The 24,233-nt window shown below is 45.4% G+C and overlaps 2 protein-coding genes across 2 annotated transcripts in view; both read right to left on the reverse strand.

Moving 5' to 3' along the window:
* On the reverse strand, nucleotides 1-1,423 carry LOC131012022 (wall-associated receptor kinase-like 1). The gene has a single exon (XM_057939927.1). The coding sequence runs from the start codon at nucleotides 1,421-1,423 to the stop codon at nucleotides 239-241; it is 1,185 nt and encodes a 394-aa protein (XP_057795910.1). The 3' UTR covers nucleotides 1-238.
* Nucleotides 1,368-24,233, reverse strand: part of LOC131012021 (uncharacterized) — a 26,810-nt gene continuing 3,944 nt past the window's right edge. Inside the window, exons 2-5 of the mRNA XM_057939926.1 lie at nucleotides 3,170-3,541; nucleotides 2,437-2,970; nucleotides 1,957-2,316; nucleotides 1,368-1,752 (exon numbers count right to left, since the gene is read on the reverse strand). Of these exons, the coding sequence (XP_057795909.1) occupies nucleotides 1,502-1,752; nucleotides 1,957-2,316; nucleotides 2,437-2,970; nucleotides 3,170-3,541 (1,517 nt within the window). The 3' untranslated portion in view covers nucleotides 1,368-1,501. The remainder of the gene's footprint in view (nucleotides 1,753-1,956; nucleotides 2,317-2,436; nucleotides 2,971-3,169; nucleotides 3,542-24,233) is intronic.

The following is a 24,233-nucleotide window of genomic DNA, read 5'->3' on the forward strand; positions in this document are numbered from 1 at the left end:
TTAGAATAGTAAGAGTCTAAGAGATACAAGAGTGAAAACAGAGCAAATAGAGTCACTAGTTTACAGCACAATTTAGAATAGTGACTTTGTTATTTTTTTGGAGATATCAACATAACGAAATTAAATAGAAAGACGAAACACCTATTTTTCGTATGACATAAAAAGTTTACTATGTTATAAATCCTATCCTAAGGGATGTGTCAGTGTGGTTGATGATGATACGGCTATACTCTTATAACTACCTGCCTGTCCATGTGTGCTCATTGTCTGAAATCGTTGTGCATATGTCTTCAAAAACTCTTACATCTTCAGATTCATCTTCAACTATAGTAGGCATTAGACACATCCTAAAATTTTCCAATTCAGTAGCCACTTCTTTCATAGTTGGTCTTGTTATTCCTTTCAAATTCAAACATCTATGTGCAAGCTTCGCAACAAAAATCACCTCTTCCTTTCTACCTTCCTCCAAAACTTGAGGATCCAAAATTGTGTCAAGACAATTTTGTTCTATGCATGTACGAAACCGAGTAGCTAGGCCTCTTTCCTCTTCTTCTTCGTCAACAGAAATTGGCCTTTGCCCACTAAGAAGCTCCACAAGAACCACTCCAAAACTGTAAACATCGCTCTTTTCTGTGAATTTACTTGAATTAAAATATTCTGGATCTAAATATCCAAATGTCCCTTTAACCAGAGTAGTTAAGTGAGTTTGGTCCGCAGCAATGAACTTGGAAGTTCCAAAGTCTGATACTTTGACAACATATTTCTCGTCTAGAAGGAGGTTACTTGACTTGATGTCTCTGTGATAGATAGCTACGGAAGATGCAGAGTGCAAATAGGCCAATGCCCCGGCAATATCTGCTGCGATTTTCAGACGCATGTTCCATGGAAATGAAAATTCATTATTGCGATCATGTATGAGATTATAAAGGGTACCGTTTGGCATGAACTCATAAACAAGCAGAGGAACCTCAGTCTCCAAACAACACCCCAACAATCTCACCACATTCCGATGATTGATCTGCGACAGTATTGCCACCTCATTTATGAACTGTTCTAGTTGGTTCTCTTCAACCAGTTTTGATTTCTTTATGGGCACAATCTTACCATCAGCTAACATTCCCTTGTAGACAGTGCCTTGCCCTCCATCTCCAAGGATTCGGTTTTCATTGAAGTAATCAGTGGCTACCTCCAACTCTTTTGCAGGAAAAATTTTGGTTTTTTCAAGTGTGCCTTCATTTGTTTGTTGTTTCAAGAGAAGGCCACCATTTCGTTTGAAGAATTTCTTTCTATGTATTCTTTCCATTCTCTTTTTGAACACCTTATACAACCAAAAACATGCTAAAAGGAGTAATAGAAATCCTAATCCAGAGCCCATACCTGTATATAAAATTACTCGATTGAGAAACCATGAACATATAAACATGCAAGTCAAGCTTATTGAGTTTTATTTTTATATTAATCTTTTTGTCATTCTTATGGAATTGCATATATACAGTTTTATTTATAGTGTACATTTGAGTCGTGATTTGATCCGATAAACAATATAATGAAAACAAAAACCAAAAAAATTGTTGCCTGTCAAGATTATGGTCTTAGTCTTGGATGGCGGCATCTGAATGCAACGTGTGCCATCTTTCCTCCCATCACCAACATACCCTTTTGGACATAAGCAGTGATAAGAGCCACGAGTGTTGATGCAAATTGAATTTGAAACGCATGTATTACTTGCAATATCCGCGCATTCATCAATATCTGCTCCACAAGCATCACAAAACATGTAAAATGTGAGTTGATTAGCATTTGGTGCACGTTGAAATTGCTTTTGAAAATGATAAAACTCAAACAAATACATCTATAGTTGTTAATGGTCAGGGTTAATTAATTTCTTTCTCATAGTCATTTTAAATTGTTTAAGCATTATTAAACTATAAGGTTAAAATAAAGAAGAGTACTAACCATGGCATCCTGGGCTAAGATAAGGATAGCCTTGGTATCCTTTGGAGCAGTTGCAGAGGTACCCTTTAATTGTTTCATCGAAATCAATGCAGTCTGTGTTATTCTGACACACATAATCAGTTGTATTCAATTGCGCTTCTTTGCAATTCGACGCACCAATTCTCCAATCCAGTGGGAATATTGTCAACCGATAATTTTTTTGTGAATCATCAGTTTGAATCTCTGTTGAGTTATTCAAAATGGGGTATGTTGCTTGATAATAATCGTGCTTGGTTCCAAGGAATGCGTAGCTGCAAGAGAAATTGGTACGTGGCCATCGTCCACTAAAGTCACTCAAATTCGCTTCTAGGTATGAGGTTCCTGCAAGTGAAAGATATTGGGGAATATTTGTTTATTAACTTGTTCATTTTTTCATCAATAAAAAAACTATGTTTAATTATGTTGTAAAATCACAAGTTGATATATATTGTAATTAATTACCTCGAGGAATGGGTGCCCTGCAACAGCCATTCCCAGGCCAGTACTCTGTAGTTTTAGTTGGACAATATGCATAATAATCATTGGAAATTTGATTATTTTTGCAAACAGCTGCGCAGATGGTGCCTACAGAAATCCGATTGGTGGCATGTCGGATCGTACCCACCATTACATCATCGCACCCAATCACAGAGATCCAGCTATCTTCCGACAACGTGTACTGAGTTGTTGCTAAGTCTATAATCAAGCTTTTCTCCTCTGTCTTAATGATTCTCTGTTGAGAATCCGACCAATTGTAGCAAGCTAAACCTAAGGTTGGATAGTTGACCCAAACCTGTGATGAATTGAAGTTGGTGATTTCAGCCTTCATAACTGAGAGGTAGGCTTTTGGAGGATTGGTGGAAGTATCGCATTCTATTTCAAAAGATGGCGCCAAATAGCAATTCTGTCCGATTCCAAATGGAAACGGAATGGACAATCCCCCACACTGATCCTGGCAACCATTTTTTGCAATTGAACTACTGGAAAATGAAATTGCTGGCACATTATCAAATGGAAACAAAGTTAGTTAGAGTGCATTTATTATTTTGAATTACCGACTAAAGGGCATTTTTGGCAATTCCAATAATGAAGATAAAAATATTCAATCATGTATATAATCAATCATGTAAAGTAAACCTCTATTTTTCCACAATTTTCACATATTCTGTAGGAATAATAAAAGAATAATACTAACGTTGGCAGCCTCCAAGCAAATAAGGATTGCCCTCGTATCCTTGCACGCAGCTGCACCGGTATCCTCTACTCACATTAGCAACATCAACACATAAACTCTTATCATCTCGACATGCGTAAGTAGAGGGGTTGAGCTTTGCTTGGCTGCAGTTTTGAGCCCCGGGAACCCAATCCAACCGCACCACCGGAGGACTTGTTGATGATGCCCAATTATCATTATGCATTGCTGATGAGTTATGGAGGTAGTATAATGGATATGAAAATCCAATTGCATCTGAGACTTCCTGGATAAAAGCGTAACTGCATGGGAAAAGTCTTCTACGTTGCACTATTCTGCTAAACTCAATTAATTCTGCTCCCATTAAACCCGAGTCTGAGAGAAAACATCATAAGTTAGATCAGTGACGGAGCCAGAATTTCATTCTATGTGTTCAATTTACAATAATTTTATTATATATATATATATATATATATATATATATATATATATATAGGGGGCGGTTATTCAATAAACCACCATTATTTTAAGAATTACGAACCAGCAAAAAATGCATGAATTTTATGTATAACACGCATGAATAAATTGTATAAAGGCATGAATTGCGAAAAATAATTTTTTGCTACATTTGGGATTCGAACTCAGGACCATGAATTTATCCAACAAGGTGATGAATCAACCGTAGATCTTGATGATCTAAGGGCTGAAAATGGTTCCTAATTTATATTTTAAGAAGCGTTCTTATTTTAGTTTTCCCCTATATATATATATATATATATATATATATATATATATATATATATATATATATATATGAGAGCGCTCCAATGAGAACCCCTATTTTTAGTGAGATCTTAGACACGATCTCGTGCTTTTATTTTAACAATCCAATGGCTGATATTGTACCTAGAGGGCGAATTTTTTTTTAGGGTTTGAATCCTGGAGAGAACAAAATATTTTAAATTTAGTTATTCATCAGTATATACTGCATTGTTCATCAGTATAAGCGATGAATTCTGATTCCATGGTGGATCTAGCAATACATGTCTGTTTTGTAGACCTCCACGAGATTGCTCCTCCCCCTATAGTGAACACGTAACCACTCGTTGATAACGAGTCTTTCGCGTCGGATATCCAGTTAGCATCACAGTACCCTTCAAGTACCGGGGGGTATCTCGTGTAGTGTATTCCAAAATTTAGAGTATACTTTAAGTATCTCAAAACTCTCTCAAGTGCTTTCCAATGTTCTTTGCTTGGATTGCTTGTATAGCGACTCAATTTGTTCACATGGCATGCAAGATCAGGTCGAGTGCAATTTGTAATATACATAAGGCACCCAATGATTCTTGCATATTCTTCCTGTGCAACAGGTTCACCCATGTTCTTCTTCATGTGAACGTTGAGTTCTAATGGGGTTTTTACAGGCGATTTGTCAAACGCATTAAACCTTTTGAGCACTTTCTCAATGTAATGAGATTGTGTCAAAGTTATTCCATCGGTGGTCCTGAGAATTTTCATTCCAAGGATCACGTTAGCTAACCCCATGTCTTTCATGTCAAAATTCTTTTTTAACATGTTCTTTGTATCAACAATGATACGATTGTTGCTTCCCATAATCAACATGTCGTCTACATAGAGACACACCATAACGTACCCATTACTAGTGCTCTTGATGTAGACACATTTGTCACATTCGTTGATTTTGAAGCCATTTGACAACATGACATTGTCAAATTTCAAGTGTCATTGCAGCGGCGCTTGTTTTAGTCCATAGATAGACTTTACTAGTTTGCATACCTTTTTCTCTTGTCCAGGTACTACAAACCCTTCAGGTTGTTCCATATAGACTTCTTCTTCTAGATCACCCAAAGCTAACTTGTTGGAGCGTGGTGGCCCATCCAACTCCAACAAACGTGGGCGCCCTAATCCCAAGGACAAAGGCAAGGGCAAAGCCAAAGTTCCTGCCCGCAAGTTCGAAGGTGATTGCTACAACTGTGGCAAACCGGGCCACTTGGCGAAAGACTGTCGCAAGCCCAAGAAGAAGAAGGCGAAGCAAGATGCCAACGTTGTCGAGAAGGACTTCGACGAGTGGAACGAGGATGACTTAGCGGCGGTGATCACCGAGGAGGTCAACCTTGTTGAGAACCAAGGTGCTTGGTTCATTGACACGGGCGCAACTGTGCACGTGTGCTCCGACAAGAGGCGCTTCTCTACCTACAAGGCTGTTGAAGGGAGAAAGCTAAGCATGGGTAACCAAGCGTCGTCGGAAGTTGCCGGAATGGGTGATGTGGTGCTCAAGCTTTCATCCGGCACGGAGATAACCTTGAAGGATGTGCTGCATGTCCCGGACATCCGCAAGAATCTCATCTCGGGGTCCATACTAGTTAATAAGGGCTTTAGACTAGTTTTTGAGTCCGAGAAAGTTGTTGTAACCAAGTTTGGAAAGTACCTTGGTAGGGGTTTTCTCACCAATGGGCTTTTCAAGCTTAATGTTCAGCCGGTCAAGCGTGTAACTGGCAAGCCTATCAATGAAAATGCTACTACTTCCTCTTACTTGGTTGAGTGTTGTGATTTATGGCATTGTAGATTAGGACATGTTAATCTAAATGCGATAAAAAGATTAGTAAATATGGATTTACTAAAAATAAACGAGTTTAACACTCAAAACAAATGTCAAATTTGTGTTGAAGCAAAAATGACGAAGTCTCCGTTTCATTCTGTGGAAAGGAGCACTAAACCTTTAGAACTAATCCACACCGACGTGTGTGATCTAAAGTTTGTGCAAACTCGAGGTGGTAAGAAGTACTTTATCACTTTTATTGATGACTGCACAAGGTATTGCTATCTTTATCTTCTAAGAAGTAAAGATGAGGCTATTGAAGCTTTCAAGAACTTCAAAACAGAAGCCGAGAATCAACTTGGTAGTCGAATTAAGATGGTTCGAAGTGATAGAGGGGGAGAATATGTTGCTCCGTTTGAGGAATTATGCAACGCTAGTGGTATAATACATCAAACAACTGCTCCATATTCACCTCAATCTAATGGTGTTGCTGAACGCAAGAATCGAACTCTTAAGGAGATGATGAATGCCATGTTGATTAGTTCTGGGTTACCCCAGAACATGTGGGGGGAGGCTGTTCTATCAGCCAACTATATCCTCAACAAAATACCACTCAAGGGAAGGGACGTCACTCCCTATGAGTTGTGGAAAGGCAGAAAGCCCTCATACAAATACCTTAAAGTGTGGGGGTGTTTAGCCAAGGTACAAGTGCCTCCACCCAAACAAGTCACAATCGGTCCTAAAACAATTGATTGTATCTTTATTGGGTATGCACTAAACAGCAATGCACATCGCTTTTTGGTTCACAAATCAGATATTCCAACAATGACTGTAGGAATGACGATGGAATCAAATAACGCTGTCTACTTTGAGAATATCTTTCCTTGTAAAGACAAGGGAAAAGAAGCAGCTAGTACAAGCAACGATACTAGAGAAGAAGCTACTAGTTCTGAACCTGTTGAGACAGTGCCCGAATCGCGAAAGCGACCAGGCCCTGACCTTGAAGTGTCAGAACCAAGGCGTAGTAAACGAGGCAGGATTGCCAAGGACTTTGGTCCAGAATATATCGCCTTCATGCTAGATGAAGAACCGTCATCTATCAAAGTGGCGTTCTCTAGACCAGACGGACTACTCTGGAGGGAAGCAGTCCAGAGTGAAATTGATTCAATCATGCAAAACCACACTTGGGTGTTGGTTGATTTACCCGAAGGTTGTAAACCCTTAGGATGTAAATGGATCCTAAAAAGGAAATATAAAGCTGATGGATCAATAGACAAGTATAAAGCGCGCTTAGTCGTTAAAGGATTTAAGCAGCGTGAGGGGTACGATTTTTTCGATACCTATTCACCAGTGACGAGGATTACATCCATTCGAGTGCTTCTCGCGATTGCTGCTCTGCACAATCTTGAGATTCATCAAATGGATGTTAAAACTGCGTTCTTAAACGGTGATCTAGAAGAAGAAGTCTATATGGAACAACCTGAAGGGTTTGTAGTACCTGGACAAGAGAAAAAGGTATGCAAGCTAGTAAAGTCTCTCTATGGACTGAAACAAGCGCCGCTGCAATGGCACTTGAAATTTGACAATGTCATGTTGTCAAATGGCTTCAAAATCAACGAATGTGACAAATGTGTCTACATCAAGAGCACTAATAATGGGTACGTTATGGTGTGTCTCTATGTAGACGACATGTTGATTATGGGAAGCAACAATCGTATCATTGTTGATACGAAGAACATGTTAAAAAGGAATTTTGACATGAAAGACATGGGGTTAGCTGACGTGATCCTTGGAATGAAAATTCTCAGGACCACTGATGGAATAACTTTGACACAATCTCATTACATTGAGAAAGTGCTCAAAAGGTTTAATGCGTTTGACAAATCGCCTGTAAAAACCCCATTAGAACTCAACGTTCACATGAAGAAAAACATGGGTGAACCTGTCGCACAGGAAGAATATGCAAGAATCATTGGGTGCCTTATGTATATTACAAATTGCACTCGACCTGATCTTGCATGCCCAGTGAACAAATTGAGTCGCTATACAAGCAATCCAAGTAAAGAACATTGGAAAGCACTTGAGAGAGTTTTGAGATACTTAAAGTATACTCTAAATTTTGGAATACACTACACGAGATACCCCCCGGTACTTGAAGGGTACTGTGATGCTAACTGGATATCCGACGCGAAAGACTCGTTATCAACGAGTGGTTACGTGTTCACTATAGGGGGAGGAGCAATCTCGTGGAGGTCTACAAAACAGACATGTATTGCTAGATCAACTATGGAATCAGAGTTCATCGCTTTAGACAAAGCAGGTGAAGAAGCCGAATGGCTACGAAATTTTTTGGAAGATATTCCATGTTGGTCAAAACCCGTGCCGCCTGTCATGATAAACTGCGACAACCAAGCAGCTATTGGGAGGGCGAAAAGTGGGTTGTACAACGGTAAGTCTCGACACATACGTCGACGACATAATACCGTAAGACATTTGATCGAAAGTGGAGTTATCTCAATTGACTATATAAAGTCAATAGATAATCTGGCCGATCCGCTCACTAAAGCTTTGAATCGAGATCAAATGTATAAATTGCTAAAGGGAATGGGTGTCAAATCCACAATATAAGGATGATTATAGTGGTAACCCAACCATGATGACTGGAGATCCCAAGAACGTGGTTCAATGGGAAAACTAAGCTATAAGACTCCAAGTAGAACACTCAAACTACTTGCATTCCCTAGAGAGCAACTGAGTGTTGAAACCTGCTTAGTGGTAAGGTTAAGTCATTGACTTTTAATGATTCCTAAACACCTCAGGGAGGTTGAGTATAGCAGGATACTCGGAAAAGAATCACCTATATAAGTGAGATGTGGGGGCCGCATCGACCTAACGCTTATGAATCCAAAGAGCTGTCCAAGGCCCGCAAAGGACAAAAACGTGAGAACGAAATGAGGTTGAGGCGTTAGTGTGTTAATACTGTTGTCTCGGTATACACGAAGGAGAAATGGTTCAAAGACATCAAGTTCTACCAATTCACCAGTATATCCGATAGTATTAACTAAGGATGGTTCAAGGCCGCAAACCACCTATTCTAATGCACTAAGGTCTCTTGAGAACAGAGCTTGTGTCTGCATTTGCATTTGGCTATTTCCACTCATGTGGGGGATTGTTGGAAATTGGTTGTGAGTAACCAATCTTTGAGAATTTTTCGAGTACCGAAAACATTTAATTTAGCATAATTAAATGGGACAGGATCGATCTACGTTCCGAGTAGATGATCGTAGTATATTTATTTACTCAAAACCGATTTCCGGTGAGTGAGAAATAATTGTTTAAAGTTGGGTACTTGAAACATTAAGCTGTGGGAAAAGATAAGCATTAAATAAGATTTAATACTTATCCCACATCGGAATGTGGATAACATTTATTACAGTATAAAAGCTATTACATCATAGGATGTAATAAAACTGTGTGCACACGTGACGGGTTGCACAGCCCACACGCGCGCGCCGCCGCCGCCGCCGCGCCCGCCCGGCCCCGGCCCCGGCCCCGTCGCCCGACCGCCCGGCGCCCGGCCCCCGGCCCCGTCGCCCGACGCCCGGCGCCCGGCCCCGGCCCCGGCCCCGTCGCCCGACGCCGGCGCCCGTCGCCCGACGCCCGGCGCCCGGCCCCGGCCCCGGCCCCCGGTCCCGGTCCCGTCCGTCCCCGTCACCCGACGCGCGGCCGTGGACTTGGACTTGGATCTTGGAATTGGTCTTTTGGGTGGTCTTTGGGCTGGCCTTTGGGCCTACCCTAGGCCCACATCGACTATTATCTTTTTGGACCAATGAAAACGTTGGTTTCGAATAGACGAGGCCCAACTCGGTTGGGCCAGCGCATGCACACGAAGCCCACTAGGGCTTGGCCGGGAGGACCCTTGGTCTCCCAGGAAGCTTCCCACGTAACTGCTGCTGTCGGAGGAGTCATGGCAGAGCTGTTACATCTGTAACTGCTGTCGGAGGAGTCATGGCAGATTCAAACAGCAGGACTGTTACTGCCTGTAACTCCCGACACCATTTGAATACCATCATTGGTATTAACTCCGCAGGCTCCCCCATTGATGTGGACTGTGCCTATATATAGGACAGCCTCCATGCATCATTCACCACCTGAAAACAAGCATTACACTCTTACTCTGCTGCACTCTGCATCGTAAAGTTCTGTTCTCGCCTCGTTCCAGTTCGCCGGAGCTCGTTGGTGTGCGGTGCTGCTACCTACGAGACGAAGCCGTTTCATCTTTGGGGACGACACGCCAAACCGAGAGCACTACCGGGGCGTATCTCGTCTTGCGGACAGAGGACCTTCCTCGACTCGGCTGCCTTTACTGGTTATTAGATTGTAATTTTCAATACAGTTTTTCCCTTGTATTCTCAACTCCTACATTTCTGTTTCATTGTACTACGCCCGCAAGCTGTAATTCCAACAATAATCACAACACTAGCTCACTTATCAAAAACAGAAAATGTTACCGCTCTACCTGCCCCTACCATACTTACAGTCCCCGTACCCACATCGATGCGAGTATGGGTGGTAGCCATAAAGGGCCGGCCAAGTAGCACGAGATGCCCATTCTCGCTTCTAATCCCTTTTCCCACATCTAGGACGACAAAATCAGCCAACACTCTAATTCCCCTCACAACCACCTCAACATCTACGACAAGGCCCCGTGGACTACTAATAGAGCCGTCAGCTAGCTCTATCTTCAAATTCGTGCCTTTCAGCCTTTTATTACCCAATTTTTCAAAAATATCAAACGGCATCAAATTAACTGCCGCGCCCAAATCAAGCATTCCAAACACCTTTTCAACCCCACCTAAGCTAATATCAAAAATAAAGCTACCTGGATCTCCTTGCTTGGGTGGTGGTTGGTCTAGTGCAACAGTGACAGGTGGCAATGGCTCACTGGGGCATTGGGTAGCCTTGATTGCTTGCACGGTTCTGCTTCTCCATTTCCCATCGGTTATTGGGGCATTTTCCTCGATCACCGCCACGGCATGAGCTTGATGCGGCTGTTGGTCCTGATTTGGGAACCTCCCCGTTGGCTGTTCTTGCTGCAGCTGAGTCAAGGCTCCTGTTAATTGCCCAACTGTGGTCTCGAGGCGCTTGATAGTAGCACTCTGAGACTCCATGTTTTGTTTGGTCATCTCCATAAAGGACTGCATGGTGTCCTCGAGAGACGGTTTCTGCGGTTGAGCTTGCTTCTGAAACTGTTGAGGAGCATTCTGGTATTGCTGCTGCTGAAAATTCCCTTGTTGCATAGGGAACTGTTGATACTGCTGAGGCTGCTGCTGCTGATACGCTTGAGTGTAGTTCTGCTGCTGAGCTCTCCAACCCGAATTGGAGCTTTGTTGCCCTTGATTAAAGCTGGGCCTCTGTTCAAATTGAGGCCTCCCCGAATAGCCCTGAGCAGCATAGACTTCAGCTTGTCCTTCAGGTGGGAATTCGCCCATTCGATGGCATGCGTTAATTCCATGGCCAAATTCACCACATATTCCACATCCTTCTGCTGGTGGCGCGTGAACTGGTGGGGCTTCTGCCTGGTTCATCTTGAGGTACTGAACTTGTCTCATCAATTCTGCTACTTGCTTCTGAAGCTCATTGTTGGGAGCTACTGCATTGGCTTCAACCCTCCTTCCTCTAACTGATTTCTGTTGAGAACTCGCTGCAAGTGTGTTGAAGATCTCCTTGAGCTGATCAGCTGTCTTTCGGGCAATGTTGCCCCCAGCGGTACTATCCACCATAAACTGTGCCGTCTGAATCAATCCGTCATAGAAGAACTGCATCAACATGACGGGTGCTAACTGGTGCTGTGGGCACTGGCGAAGGAGCTCTTGGAATCTCTCCCAAGCCTCGTGGAGAGGCTCGTCAGCTCCTTGCATGAAGTTCATTATCTGGCTCCTAATCTCCTGTGTCTTGTGGCTAGGATAGTACTTGAGCATGAACTTCTCACATGCCTCTCCCCATGTGGTGATGGAGTTCGGCGGCAGGGACAGTAACCACGTCCTAGCTCGGTCCTTGAGTGCATAAGGTAAGCACTTGAGTCTCAACTGATCCTCGGTGAGTCCCGACAGTGGGAAGGTTTGCACTTGAGAGCAGAAATCACGGACGAACTGCAAGGCGTCCTCACTGGGCATCCCATGAAAGAGCGGCAGCAAGTTTGAGTCGTTGGGCTTCAGATTATAATTCCGGACCGCCGTGGGAAACACTATTGCAGAAGTGCTAGTGGTCCCAATAACAGGCCTGGAAAAATCCCCCATATACTGTACGTTCTGCTCTGCCATGTTTTCTTGGTCAGGATTAGGCCGAACTTCTTCTTCTCCTTCCGAGTGCAAAGGAGGTGTATCCTCGATGGCTTCCAGAATGGGATCGGAAGCGATTCTCTCTTCACGGTCTCCCTCTCGAGACTGTGATTCCACAAGGGTTCTCGAACTGGACTCAGACTCCTCCTCCAGGCTTAAAGGGGCCTCACGAGGTCGGTGAATGTTGTCGTAGTAGGGTGCAAGCTTTCTCTTCAAGCTTCTACGTCCTTGCATACACAACACGAACAAACAAATCAAACGCACCGGAGGGAGAAAATAACCGAGTCAAAAGAAAGAAACAAAAATAAACACAGAAAACAATGCAACACAATCAAATGCCTAAAGCCTTCCCCGGCAACGGCGCCAAAATTTGACTCATCCTAAAACACCTAATGGATGGACTCGAATTTATACGAGGTCGTCCTAGGGTGGTAAGGTGACTCAAGTCGTCTCTCAAGGAAGACTTAGCAGGGCTTCGATCGTGCTACTCACAAGAAACAGAAAAGAAAACCTAAACACTCTAATCAGATAGCTGGGTCTGACACTCTTCTCTTTAAATCTAGGCGTAATTGAATAAAGCTTGCAAAATTATCTAATGCAGAATCAACAGAAAGCATATAAATCTATCTAGGCGAAAAATAGGAAGCAGATTAAGAACGCAGGGAACCAATAAACCTAGGGTTCTAACTAGCAATCTAGAAAGCATTAGATAAATCAACAATCATAACAACGATTATCTAAGCAAGATAAGAGAATAAACATTTAAGCAATTGAATACTAAGCATCAATAATCTAGGCAATGGAAATAAACTAAAATTCAATCATAAAGAAAACAATAATCAAGTTCTTACAGCTAGTATGATCCAATCTTCAATCTACTGTATGAAAGCAAACATAATCTTCAATCCCAAGTCTAAAGATGTTTGTAGATGTTTAAACTACTCTAAAACTAAGGGGAAAACCAAGGAAAATCGCCTGGAGGCTGCTGGGGTCGAGAGTTCTCAAATAAAACCCTAAAAATCGGCTTTTAAAGGAATTTTCGTAACTGCCGGATCTGCTCAGGGGCGGCGGCCGCCGTGAGGCGGCGGCGCCGTGGACGGCGGCCGCCGTGGGACGGCGGCGCCGTCCCCCCCTTTCGGCCTTTTCTTTGAATTTGAGGGATTTGGGCTGATTTATGGCTGGCGGCGCCCGCCGTGAGACGGCGGCGCCGTGGACGGCGGCCGCCGTGGGGCGGCGCCGCCGTGGGAGCCTTTCGCTGGTCTCTTCCATGAGTTGCACGGCCCGCGCCGTGGGGCCGCGGCCGCCGTCTCCACGGCGGCCGCCGCCTGGCGGCGGCGGCCGTGAGCCTGACTCCAAAACATGCTCGAAACAATGCCAAAACGCTCGGCAACTCGCGAATCCTGCACGCGACAATAGTACATCCAAAAAGATCATCGAGCACATGAAATATAGAGCAAAAAGGTACGAAACGAGCTCGAAAGCACAGCAGGAAAACTCACAAAATCATCACAAAATAGGGCTAAACAACCCCCCCACACTTAAATCCTTGCTTGTCCTCAAGCAACAGTCACAACATCGACAGAAAATCCATAAGCGATTCTTCTCACCAAGCAAACACAAACCAATCCAAGTCCTTCAAGATATCAATGTCCCCAATCAGATGCTCAAAGTTAAGGTTTAAAAATGCAACAAGAAGGTGATACAACTCAATCCGATCAGACCCGATTCTCCGCTAGGGGTGAATTTCCTAATGCAATTTCCTTTACAATCATATCTCATTCATTTTTCACATTCGTTCATTTTTCACATTTCACTTCTCTTTTTTTTGGGGTCAAGTTATTTTCGCTCTTAATAGATGGGCCATAATTCACAAGATTGAACTTTTGGAGGTGATCCAAAATATTCTCGTGTGGTTTCCCATGCTCATAATGAAACCATTAGAGGAGCAGAGACCCAAAGCTATCAGAACTCAACAACCAACCAAACAATTCAGCACAGAGAAAGATATTAGGAAATTGCACTGAAAACACTCCCCCTAGCATCTACCGGACAAATCACGTCAAGGGTTGCTCAACAGGGTGTTGCACCAAAAGCTTAAGCTAATTACACCATGTTGGGAACAAATCAATCATGACAGACAAGGACAACAAACAACACAAACACAATCCAGAATCGCCATTGAATCACTATCAACATGCGATGCACTTAAAAACAAGCAAGAAGACAAGGTAAGGGGACCATTCGCCCCAACACAAGAAAGCCCAAGAACACAACAGGAAAACACCCACAGGATTTACAAATACCAACAAGCGCCCCCCCACACTTAAAATCTGGCATTGTCCTCAGTGCAAACAAAAAGAGGGGTGAAAGAGGAAACTTCCCTAAATACCGATCAAGTGGTGAGTCTGTAGTGTCCCACAATGTCTGCCTCTCTCTCATCCATAGAGCAAGCAGTCTCCAACGCAACAACCTGCACCAAACAACAGAAACAACAAAACACAACATAAACAAAACGAAAGAAAAACGACACAAGGAAAAGCAAGCAAACATGGGTTGCCTCCCATGCAGCGCTAGATTTTAAGTCGCCAACCCGACTAAGAGAACCCCTTAACCAAAATCCGATTGGAGCTTCAGCTGCCTTAGCGCCCTTGTAAGCACATCTTCTTGAATTGCAGCTGCGGGTCCTCCAAATGAGTCCTCCATACTCATATCCTTGAATGGCCCTCTATCCACGCATCCAACGAGATTGGGTAACCCAACCTCATTCAACTTCTCTTCCAATAGCAAAGCACACAGAAATCCTTGCTCTATATCATCTTCCTCTTGCAGCTTATCCCGAAATTCCTGCTCAAAGTCAGCCTCCTCCTGCAAGTTAGCAAGGAATTCCTCCACAATCTCGTCCTCCTCCTGCAACTTATTAAGGGATTCCTGCACAATACAATCCTCATCCAAGGCGTCAAATGTTTCAACATACGAGCATATTTGAATTAAGGGGGTGGGGGTAGCAGGTTTTTTATCAAAAACAGAAAATGTTACCGCTCTACCTGCCCCTACCATACTTACAGTCCCCGTACCCACATCGATGCGAGTATGGGTGGTAGCCATAAAGGGCCGGCCAAGTAGCACGAGATGCCCATTCTCGCTTCTAATCCCTTTTCCCACATCTAGGACGACAAAATCAGCCAACACTCTAATTCCCCTCACAACCACCTCAACATCTACGACAAGGCCCCGTGGACTACTAATAGAGCCGTCAGCTAGCTCTATCTTCAAATTCGTGCCTTTCAGCCTTTTATTACCCAATTTTTCAAAAATATCAAACGGCATCAAATTAACTGCCGCGCCCAAATCAAGCATTCCAAACACCTTTTCAACCCCACCTAAGCTAATATCAAAAATAAAGCTACCTGGATCTCCTTGCTTGGGTGGTGGTTGGTCTAGTGCAACAGTGACAGGTGGCAATGGCTCACTGGGGCATTGGGTAGCCTTGATTGCTTGCACGGTTCTGCTTCTCCATTTCCCATCGGTTATTGGGGCATTTTCCTCGATCACCGCCACGGCATGAGCTTGATGCGGCTGTTGGTCCTGATTTGGGAACCTCCCCGTTGGCTGTTCTTGCTGCAGCTGAGTCAAGGCTCCTGTTAATTGCCCAACTGTGGTCTCGAGGCGCTTGATAGTAGCACTCTGAGACTCCATGTTTTGTTTGGTCATCTCCATAAAGGACTGCATGGTGTCCTCGAGAGACGGTTTCTGCGGTTGAGCTTGCTTCTGAAACTGTTGAGGAGCATTCTGGTATTGCTGCTGCTGAAAATTCCCTTGTTGCATAGGGAACTGTTGATACTGCTGAGGCTGCTGCTGCTGATACGCTTGAGTGTAGTTCTGCTGCTGAGCTCTCCAACCCGAATTGGAGCTTTGTTGCCCTTGATTAAAGCTGGGCCTCTGTTCAAATTGAGGCCTCCCCGAATAGCCCTGAGCAGCATAGACTTCAGCTTGTCCTTCAGGTGGGAATTCGCCCATTCGATGGCATGCGTTAATTCCATGGCCAAATTCACCACATATTCCACATCCTTCTGCTGGTGGCGCGTGAACTGGTGGGGCTTCTGCCTGGTTCATCTTGAGGTACTGAACTTGTCTCATCAATTCTGCTACTTGCTTCTGAAGCTCATTGTTGGGAGCTACTGCATTGGCTTCAACCCTCCTTCCTCTAACTGATTTCTGTTGAGAACTCGCTGCAAGTGTGTTGAAGATCTCCTTGAGCTGATCAGCTGTCTTTCGGGCAATGTTGCCCCCAGCGGTACTATCCACCATAAACTGTGCCGTCTGAATCAATCCGTCATAGAAGAACTGCATCAACATGACGGGTGCTAACTGGTGCTGTGGGCACTGGCGAAGGAGCTCTTGGAATCTCTCCCAAGCCTCGTGGAGAGGCTCGTCAGCTCCTTGCATGAAGTTCATTATCTGGCTCCTAATCTCCTGTGTCTTGTGGCTAGGATAGTACTTGAGCATGAACTTCTCACATGCCTCTCCCCATGTGGTGATGGAGTTCGGCGGCAGGGACAGTAACCACGTCCTAGCTCGGTCCTTGAGTGCATAAGGTAAGCACTTGAGTCTCAACTGATCCTCGGTGAGTCCCGACAGTGGGAAGGTTTGCACTTGAGAGCAGAAATCACGGACGAACTGCAAGGCGTCCTCACTGGGCATCCCATGAAAGAGCGGCAGCAAGTTTGAGTCGTTGGGCTTCAGATTATAATTCCGGACCGCCGTGGGAAACACTATTGCAGAAGTGCTAGTGGTCCCAATAACAGGCCTGGAAAAATCCCCCATATACTGTACGTTCTGCTCTGCCATGTTTTCTTGGTCAGGATTAGGCCGAACTTCTTCTTCTCCTTCCGAGTGCAAAGGAGGTGTATCCTCGATGGCTTCCAGAATGGGATCGGAAGCGATTCTCTCTTCACGGTCTCCCTCTCGAGACTGTGATTCCACAAGGGTTCTCGAACTGGACTCAGACTCCTCCTCCAGGCTTAAAGGGGCCTCACGAGGTCGGTGAATGTTGTCGTAGTAGGGTGCAAGCTTTCTCTTCAAGCTTCTACGTCCTTGCATACACAACACGAACAAACAAATCAAACGCACCGGAGGGAGAAAATAACCGAGTCAAATTTTGGCGCCGTTGCCGGGGAAGGCTTTAGGCATTTGAGGAAAGGCCCCGTTGCGTCGCCCGACGCCCGGCCCCGGCCCCCGGCGCCCGGTCCCGATCCCGGCCCGTCGCCGTTGCCGGGGAGATTGTGCATTGGAATTACAGCTTGCGGGCGTAGTACAATGAAACAGAAATGTAGGAGTTGAGAATACAAGGGAAAAACTGTATTGAAAATTACAATCTAATAACCAGTAAAGGCAGCCGAGTCGAGGAAGGTCCTCTGTCCGCAAGACGAGATACGCCCCGGTAGTGCTCTCGGTTTGGCGTGTCGTCCCCAAAGATGAAACGGCTTCGTCTCGTAGGTAGCAGCACCGCACACCAACGAGCTCCGGCGAACTGGAACGAGGCGAGAACAGAACTTTACGATGCAGAGTGCAGCAGAGTAAGAGTGTAATGCTTGTTTTCAGGTGGTGAATGATGCATGGAGGCTGTCCTATATATAGGCACAGTCCACATCAATGGGGGAGCCTGCGGAGTTAATACCAATGATGGTATTCAAATGGTGTCGGGAGTTACAGGCAGTAACAGTCCTGCTGTTTGAATCTGCCATGACTCCTCCGACAGCAGTTACAGATGTAACAGCTCTGCCATGACTCCTCCGACAGCAGCAGTTACGTGGGAAGCTTCCTGGGAGACCAAGGGTCCTCCCGGGCCAAGCCCTAGTGGGCTTCGTGTGCATGCGCTGGCCCAACCGAGTTGGGCCTCGTCCTATTCGAACCAACTTTTCATTGGTCCAAAAAGATAATAGTCGATGTGGGCCTAGGGTAGGCCCAAAGGCCAGCCCAAAGACCACCCAAAGACCAATTGCCAAGATCCAAGTCCAAGTCCACGGCCGCGCGTCGGGTGACGGGGACGGGACGGGACCGGGACCGGGGCCGGGGCCGGGGCCGGGCGCCGGGCGTCGGGCGACGGGCGCCGGGCGTCGGGCGACGGGGCCGGGGCCGGGGCCGGGCGCCGGGCGTCGGGCGACGGGGCCGTTTCCAATGTTCTTTACTTGGATTGCTTGTATAGCGACTTAGTTTGTTCACTGGGCATGCAAGGTCAGGTCGAGTGCAATTTGTAATATACATAAGGCACCCAATGATTCTTGCATATTCTTCCTGTGCGACAGGTTCACCCATGTTTTTCTTCATGTGAACGTTGAGTTCTAATGGGGTTTTTACAGGCGATTTGTCAAACGCATTAAACCTTTTGAGCACTTTCTCAATGTAATGAGATTGTGTCAAAGTTATTCCATCAGTGGTCCTGAGAATTTTCATTCCAAGGATCACGTCAGCTAACCCCATGTCTTTCATGTCAAAATTCCTTTTTAACATGTTCTTTGTATCAACAATGATACGATTGTTGCTTCCCATAATCAACATGTCGTCTACATAGAGACACACCATAACGTACCCATTACTAGTGCTCTTGATGTAGACACATTTGTCACATTCGTTGATTTTGAAGCCATTTGACAACATGACATTGTCAAATTTCAAGTGCCATTGCAGCGGCGCTTGTTTCAGTCCATAGAGAGACTTTACTAGCTTGCATACCTTTTTCTCTTGTCCAGGTACTACAAACCCTTCAGGTTGTTCCATATAGACTTCTTCTTCTAGATCACCGTTTAAGAACGCAGTTTTAACATCCATTTGATGAATCTCAAGATTGTGCAGAGCTGCAATCGCGAGAAGCACTCGAATAGATGTAATCCTCGTCACTGGTGAATAGGTATCGAAAAAATCGTACCCCTCACGCTGCTTAAATCCTTTAACGACTAGGCGCGCTTTATACTTGTCTATTGATCCATCAGCTTTATATTTTCTTTTTAGGATCCATTTACATCCTAAGGGTTTACAACCTTCGGGTAAATCAACCAACACCCAAGTGTGGTTTTGCATGATTGAATCAATTTCACTCTGGACTGCTTCCCTCCAGAGTAGTCCGTCTGGTCTAGAGAACGCCACTTTGATAGATGAAGGTTCTTCATCTAGCATGAAGGCGATATATTCTGGACCAAAGTCCTTGGCTATCCTGTCTCGTTTACTACGTCTTGGTTCTGACCCTTTAAGGTCAGGGCCTGGTCGCTTTCGCGATTCGGGCACTGTCTCAACAGGTTCAGAACTAGTAGCTTCTTCTCTAGTATCATTGTTTGTACTAGCTTCTTCTTTTCCCTTGTCTTTACAAGGAAAGATATTCTCAAAGTAAACAGCGTTGTTTGATTCCATCGTCATTCCTACAGTCATTGTTGGAATGTCTGACTTGTGAACCAAAAAACGATGTGCATTGCTGTTTAGTGCATACCCAAAGATACAATCAATTGTTTTAGGACCGATTGTGACTTGTTTGGGTGGAGGCACTTGTACCTTGGCTAAACACCCCCACACTTTAAGGTATTTGTATGAGGGCTTTCTGCCTTTCCACAACTCATAGGGAGTGACGTCCCTTCCCTTGAGTGGTTGAGGATATAGTTGGCTGATAGAACAGCCTCCCCCCACATGTTCTGGGGTAACCCAGAACTAATCAACATGGCATTCATCATCTCCTTAAGAGTTCGATTCTTGCGTTCAGCAACACCATTAGATTGAGGTGAATATGGAGCAGTTGTTTGATGTATTATACCACTAGCGTTGCATAATTCCTCAAACGGAGCAACATATTCTCCCTCTCTATCACTTCGAACTATCTTAATTCGACTACCAAGTTGATTCTCGGCTTCTGTTTTGAAGTTCTTGAAAGCTTCAATAGCCTCATCTTTACTTCTTAGAAGATAAAGATAGCAATACCTTGTGCAGTCATCAATAAACGTGATAAAGTACTTCTTACCACCTCGAGTTTGCACAAACTTTAGATCACACACGTCGGTGTGGATTAGTTCTAAAGGTTTAGTGCTCCTATCCACAGAATGAAACGGAGACTTCGTCATTTTTGCTTCAACACAAATTTGACATCTGTTTTGAGTGTTAAACTCGTTTATTTTTAGTAAATCCATATTTACTAATCTTTTTATCGCATTTAGATTAACATGTCCTAATCTACAATGCCATAAATCACAACACTCAACCAAGTAAGAGGAAGTAGTAGCATTTTCATTGATAGGCTTGCCAGTTACACGCTTGACCGGCTGAACATTAAGCTTGAAAAGCCCATTGGTGAGAAAACCCCTACCAAGGTACTTTCCAAACTTGGTTACAACAACTTTCTCGGACTCAAAAACTAGTCTAAAGCCCTTATTAACTAGTATGGACCCCGAGATGAGATTCTTGCGGATGTCCGGGACATGCAGCACATCCTTCAAGGTTATCTCCGTGCCGGATGAAAGCTTGAGCACCACATCACCCATTCCGGCAACTTCCGACGACGCTTGGTTACCCATGCTTAGCTTTCTCCCTTCAACAGCCTTGTAGGTAGAGAAGCGCCTCTTGTCGGAGCACACGTGCACAGTTGCGCCCGTGTCAATGAACCAAGCACCTTGGTTCTCAACAAGGTTGACCTCCTCGGTGATCACCGCCGCTAAGTCATCCTCGTTCCACTCGTCGAAGTCCTTCTCGACAACGTTGGCATCTTGCTTCGCCTTCTTCTTCTTGGGCTTGCGACAGTCTTTCGCCAAGTGGCCCGGTTTGCCACAGTTGTAGCAATCACCTTCGAACTTGCGGGCAGGAACTTTGGCTTTGCCCTTGCCTTTGTCCTTGGGATTAGGGCGCCCACGTTTGTTGGAGTTGGATGGGCCACCACGCTCCAACAAGTTAGCTTTGGCCTCAACTTGGCCCTTCCCCTTGCCATCGATCCTTCTTTCCTCGCATTCGATGCGAAGCCTCACGATCAAGTCCTCAAACGTCATCCCCTTTCGTTTGTGTTTGAGGTAGGTCTTGAAGTCCTTCCAACTTGGGGGCAATTTGTCAATCACCGCCACCACGGTGAATGAGTCGGAGACCACATGTCCCTCGGCGAGTACGTCGTGCAAGATAAGTTGGAATTCTTGCACTTGGTCGATGACGGGCCTCGAGTCCACCATCTTGTACTCCATGTACCTGGTTACACAAGTATTCTTAGTACTAGCATCATTTAGCTTATACTTTTTGTCTAGTGCCTCCCACAACACTTTGGAGGTCTTTACATCAACATAAACTTTGTACAAACTATCCCCTAGACCACCTAGAAGGAAATTTTTACAAAGAAAATCGCCATTATGCCACGCATCATAGGCTGCACGAACGGTGAAGCTCGTCTCGTTCTCCGCCGGTGTGGGCGGCTCGTTGTCCGTCAAGTATCCCGCATACCCCAACGTCGTGAGGTAAAAGAACATCTTTTGACGCCAACTCTTGTAGTCGGAGCCACAAAACTTTGGTGGCTTGTCGGCGGTTGCGTTCGCCCTTGGGGGTTGGGTTGGAACCGACCCCACCACATGGCCATAGCCCATCATGTTGGTCCCGAAGGCCCCAACGTTCTGTCCAAACATGGACCCCACGGAACCACTCGAAGTGGAACCAATTGTTGACCCAAACGGAGTTTGGCCAACCGTTCCTTGCACGGAACTATCTCCTCCAAGTGTGGTTTGGTTAGCACCAAACATGAAAGGCAGCGGTGTTGGACCACCAAAATGTCCACCACTAAAGGTGGAGGCAGCAGCGGCAGAGGTGGCGGGTGCCACGGTTGATGCGGCCGCGGCGGCAGCAGCGGCGGCAGAAGCAGCGGCAGCAGCATTGGCAGCGGCAACGGCGTTGGCAGCCTCGGTGGAGTTCGCAGGACCGGTCGACATCTCCAGCAAAGGTGTTTAAGTTACGAAAGTTTTAAGTTCAGTTTACAAGTTCAAAAACTCCCACGTTGCAAGCTATCTCGTCTTGCGATTGTTGGAATTACAGCTTGCGGGCGTAGTACAATGAAACAGAAATGTAGGAGTTGAGAATACAAGGGAAAAACTGTATTGAAAATTACAATCTAATAACCAGTAAAGGCAGCCGAGTCGAGGAAGGTCCTCTGTCCGCAAGACGAGATACGCCCCGGTAGTGCTCTCGGTTTGGCGTGTCGTCCCCAAAGATGAAACGGCTTCGTCTCGTAGGTAGCAGCACCGCACACCAACGAGCTCCGGCGAACTGGAACGAGGCGAGAACAGAACTTTACGATGCAGAGTGCAGCAGAGTAAGAGTGTAATGCTTGTTTTCAGGTGGTGAATGATGCATGGAGGCTGTCCTATATATAGGCACAGTCCACATCAATGGGGGAGCCTGCGGAGTTAATACCAATGATGGTATTCAAATGGTGTCGGGAGTTACAGGCAGTAACAGTCCTGCTGTTTGAATCTGCCATGACTCCTCCGACAGCAGTTACAGATGTAACAGCTCTGCCATGACTCCTCCGACAGCAGCAGTTACGTGGGAAGCTTCCTGGGAGACCAAGGGTCCTCCCGGGCCAAGCCCTAGTGGGCTTCGTGTGCATGCGCTGGCCCAACCGAGTTGGGCCTCGTCCTATTCGAACCAACTTTTCATTGGTCCAAAAAGATAATAGTCGATGTGGGCCTAGGGTAGGCCCAAAGGCCAGCCCAAAGACCAATTGCCAAGATCCAAGTCCAAGTCCACGGCCGCGCGTCGGGTGACGGGGACGGGACGGGACCGGGACCGGGGCCGGGGCCGGGGCCGGGCGCCGGGCGTCGGGCGACGGGCGCCGGGCGTCGGGCGACGGGGCCGGGGCCGGGCCGGGCGCCGGGCGTCGGGCGACGGGGCCGGGGCCGGGGCCGGGCGCCGGGCGTCGGGCGACGGGGCCGGGGCCGGGGCCGGGCGGGCGGCGGCGGCGGCGGCGCGCGTGTGGCTGTGCAACCCGTCACGTGTGCACACAGTTTTATTACATCCTATGATGTAATAGCTTTTATACTGTAATAAATGTTATCCACATTCCGATGTGGGATAAGTATTAAATCTTATTTAATGCTTATCTTTTCCCACAGCTTAATGTTTCAAGTACCCAACTTTAAACAATTATTTCTCACTCACCGGAAATCGGTTTTGAGTAAATAAATATACTACGATCATCTACTCGGAACGTAGATCGATCCTGTCCCATTTAATTATGCTAAATTAAATGTTTTCGGTACTCGAAAAATTCTCAAAGATTGGTTACTCACAACCAATTTCCAACAATCCCCCACATGAGTGGAAATAGCCAAATGCAAATGCAGACACAAGCTCTGTTCTCAAGAGACCTTAGTGCATTAGAATAGGTGGTTTGCGGCCTTGAACCATCCTTAGTTAATACTATCGGATATACTGGTGAATTGGTAGAACTTGATGTCTTTGAACCATTTCTCCTTCGTGTATACCGAGACAACAGTATTAACACACTAACGCCTCAACCTCATTTCGTTCTCACGTTTTTGTCCTTTGCGGGCCTTGGACAGCTCTTTGGATTCATAAGCGTTAGGTCGATGCGGCCCCCACATCTCACTTATATAGGTGATTCTTTTCCGAGTATCCTGCTATACTCAACCTCCCTGAGGTGTTTAGGAATCATTAAAAGTCAATGACTTAACCTTACCACTAAGCAGGTTTCAACACTCAGTTGCTCTCTAGGGAATGCAAGTAGTTTGAGTGTTCTACTTGGAGTCTTATAGCTTAGTTTTCCCATTGAACCACGTTCTTGGGATCTCCAGTCATCATGGTTGGGTTACCACTATAATCATCCTTATATTGTGGATTTGACACCCATTCCCTTTAGCAATTTATACATTTGATCTCGATTCAAAGCTTTAGTGAGCGGATCGGCCAGATTATCTATTGACTTTATATAGTCAATTGAGATAACTCCACTTTCGATCAAATGTCTTACGGTATTATGTCGTCGACGTATGTGTCGAGACTTACCGTTGTACAACCCACTTTTCGCCCTCCCAATAGCTGCTTGGTTGTCGCAGTTTATCATGACAGGCGGCACGGGTTTTGACCAACATGGAATATCTTCCAAAAAATTTCGTAGCCATTCGGCTTCTTCACCTGCTTT

This window comes from Salvia miltiorrhiza, chromosome 2 (assembly GCF_028751815.1).
Source record: "Salvia miltiorrhiza cultivar Shanhuang (shh) chromosome 2, IMPLAD_Smil_shh, whole genome shotgun sequence".
Classification (NCBI taxonomy): domain Eukaryota; kingdom Viridiplantae; phylum Streptophyta; class Magnoliopsida; order Lamiales; family Lamiaceae; genus Salvia; species Salvia miltiorrhiza.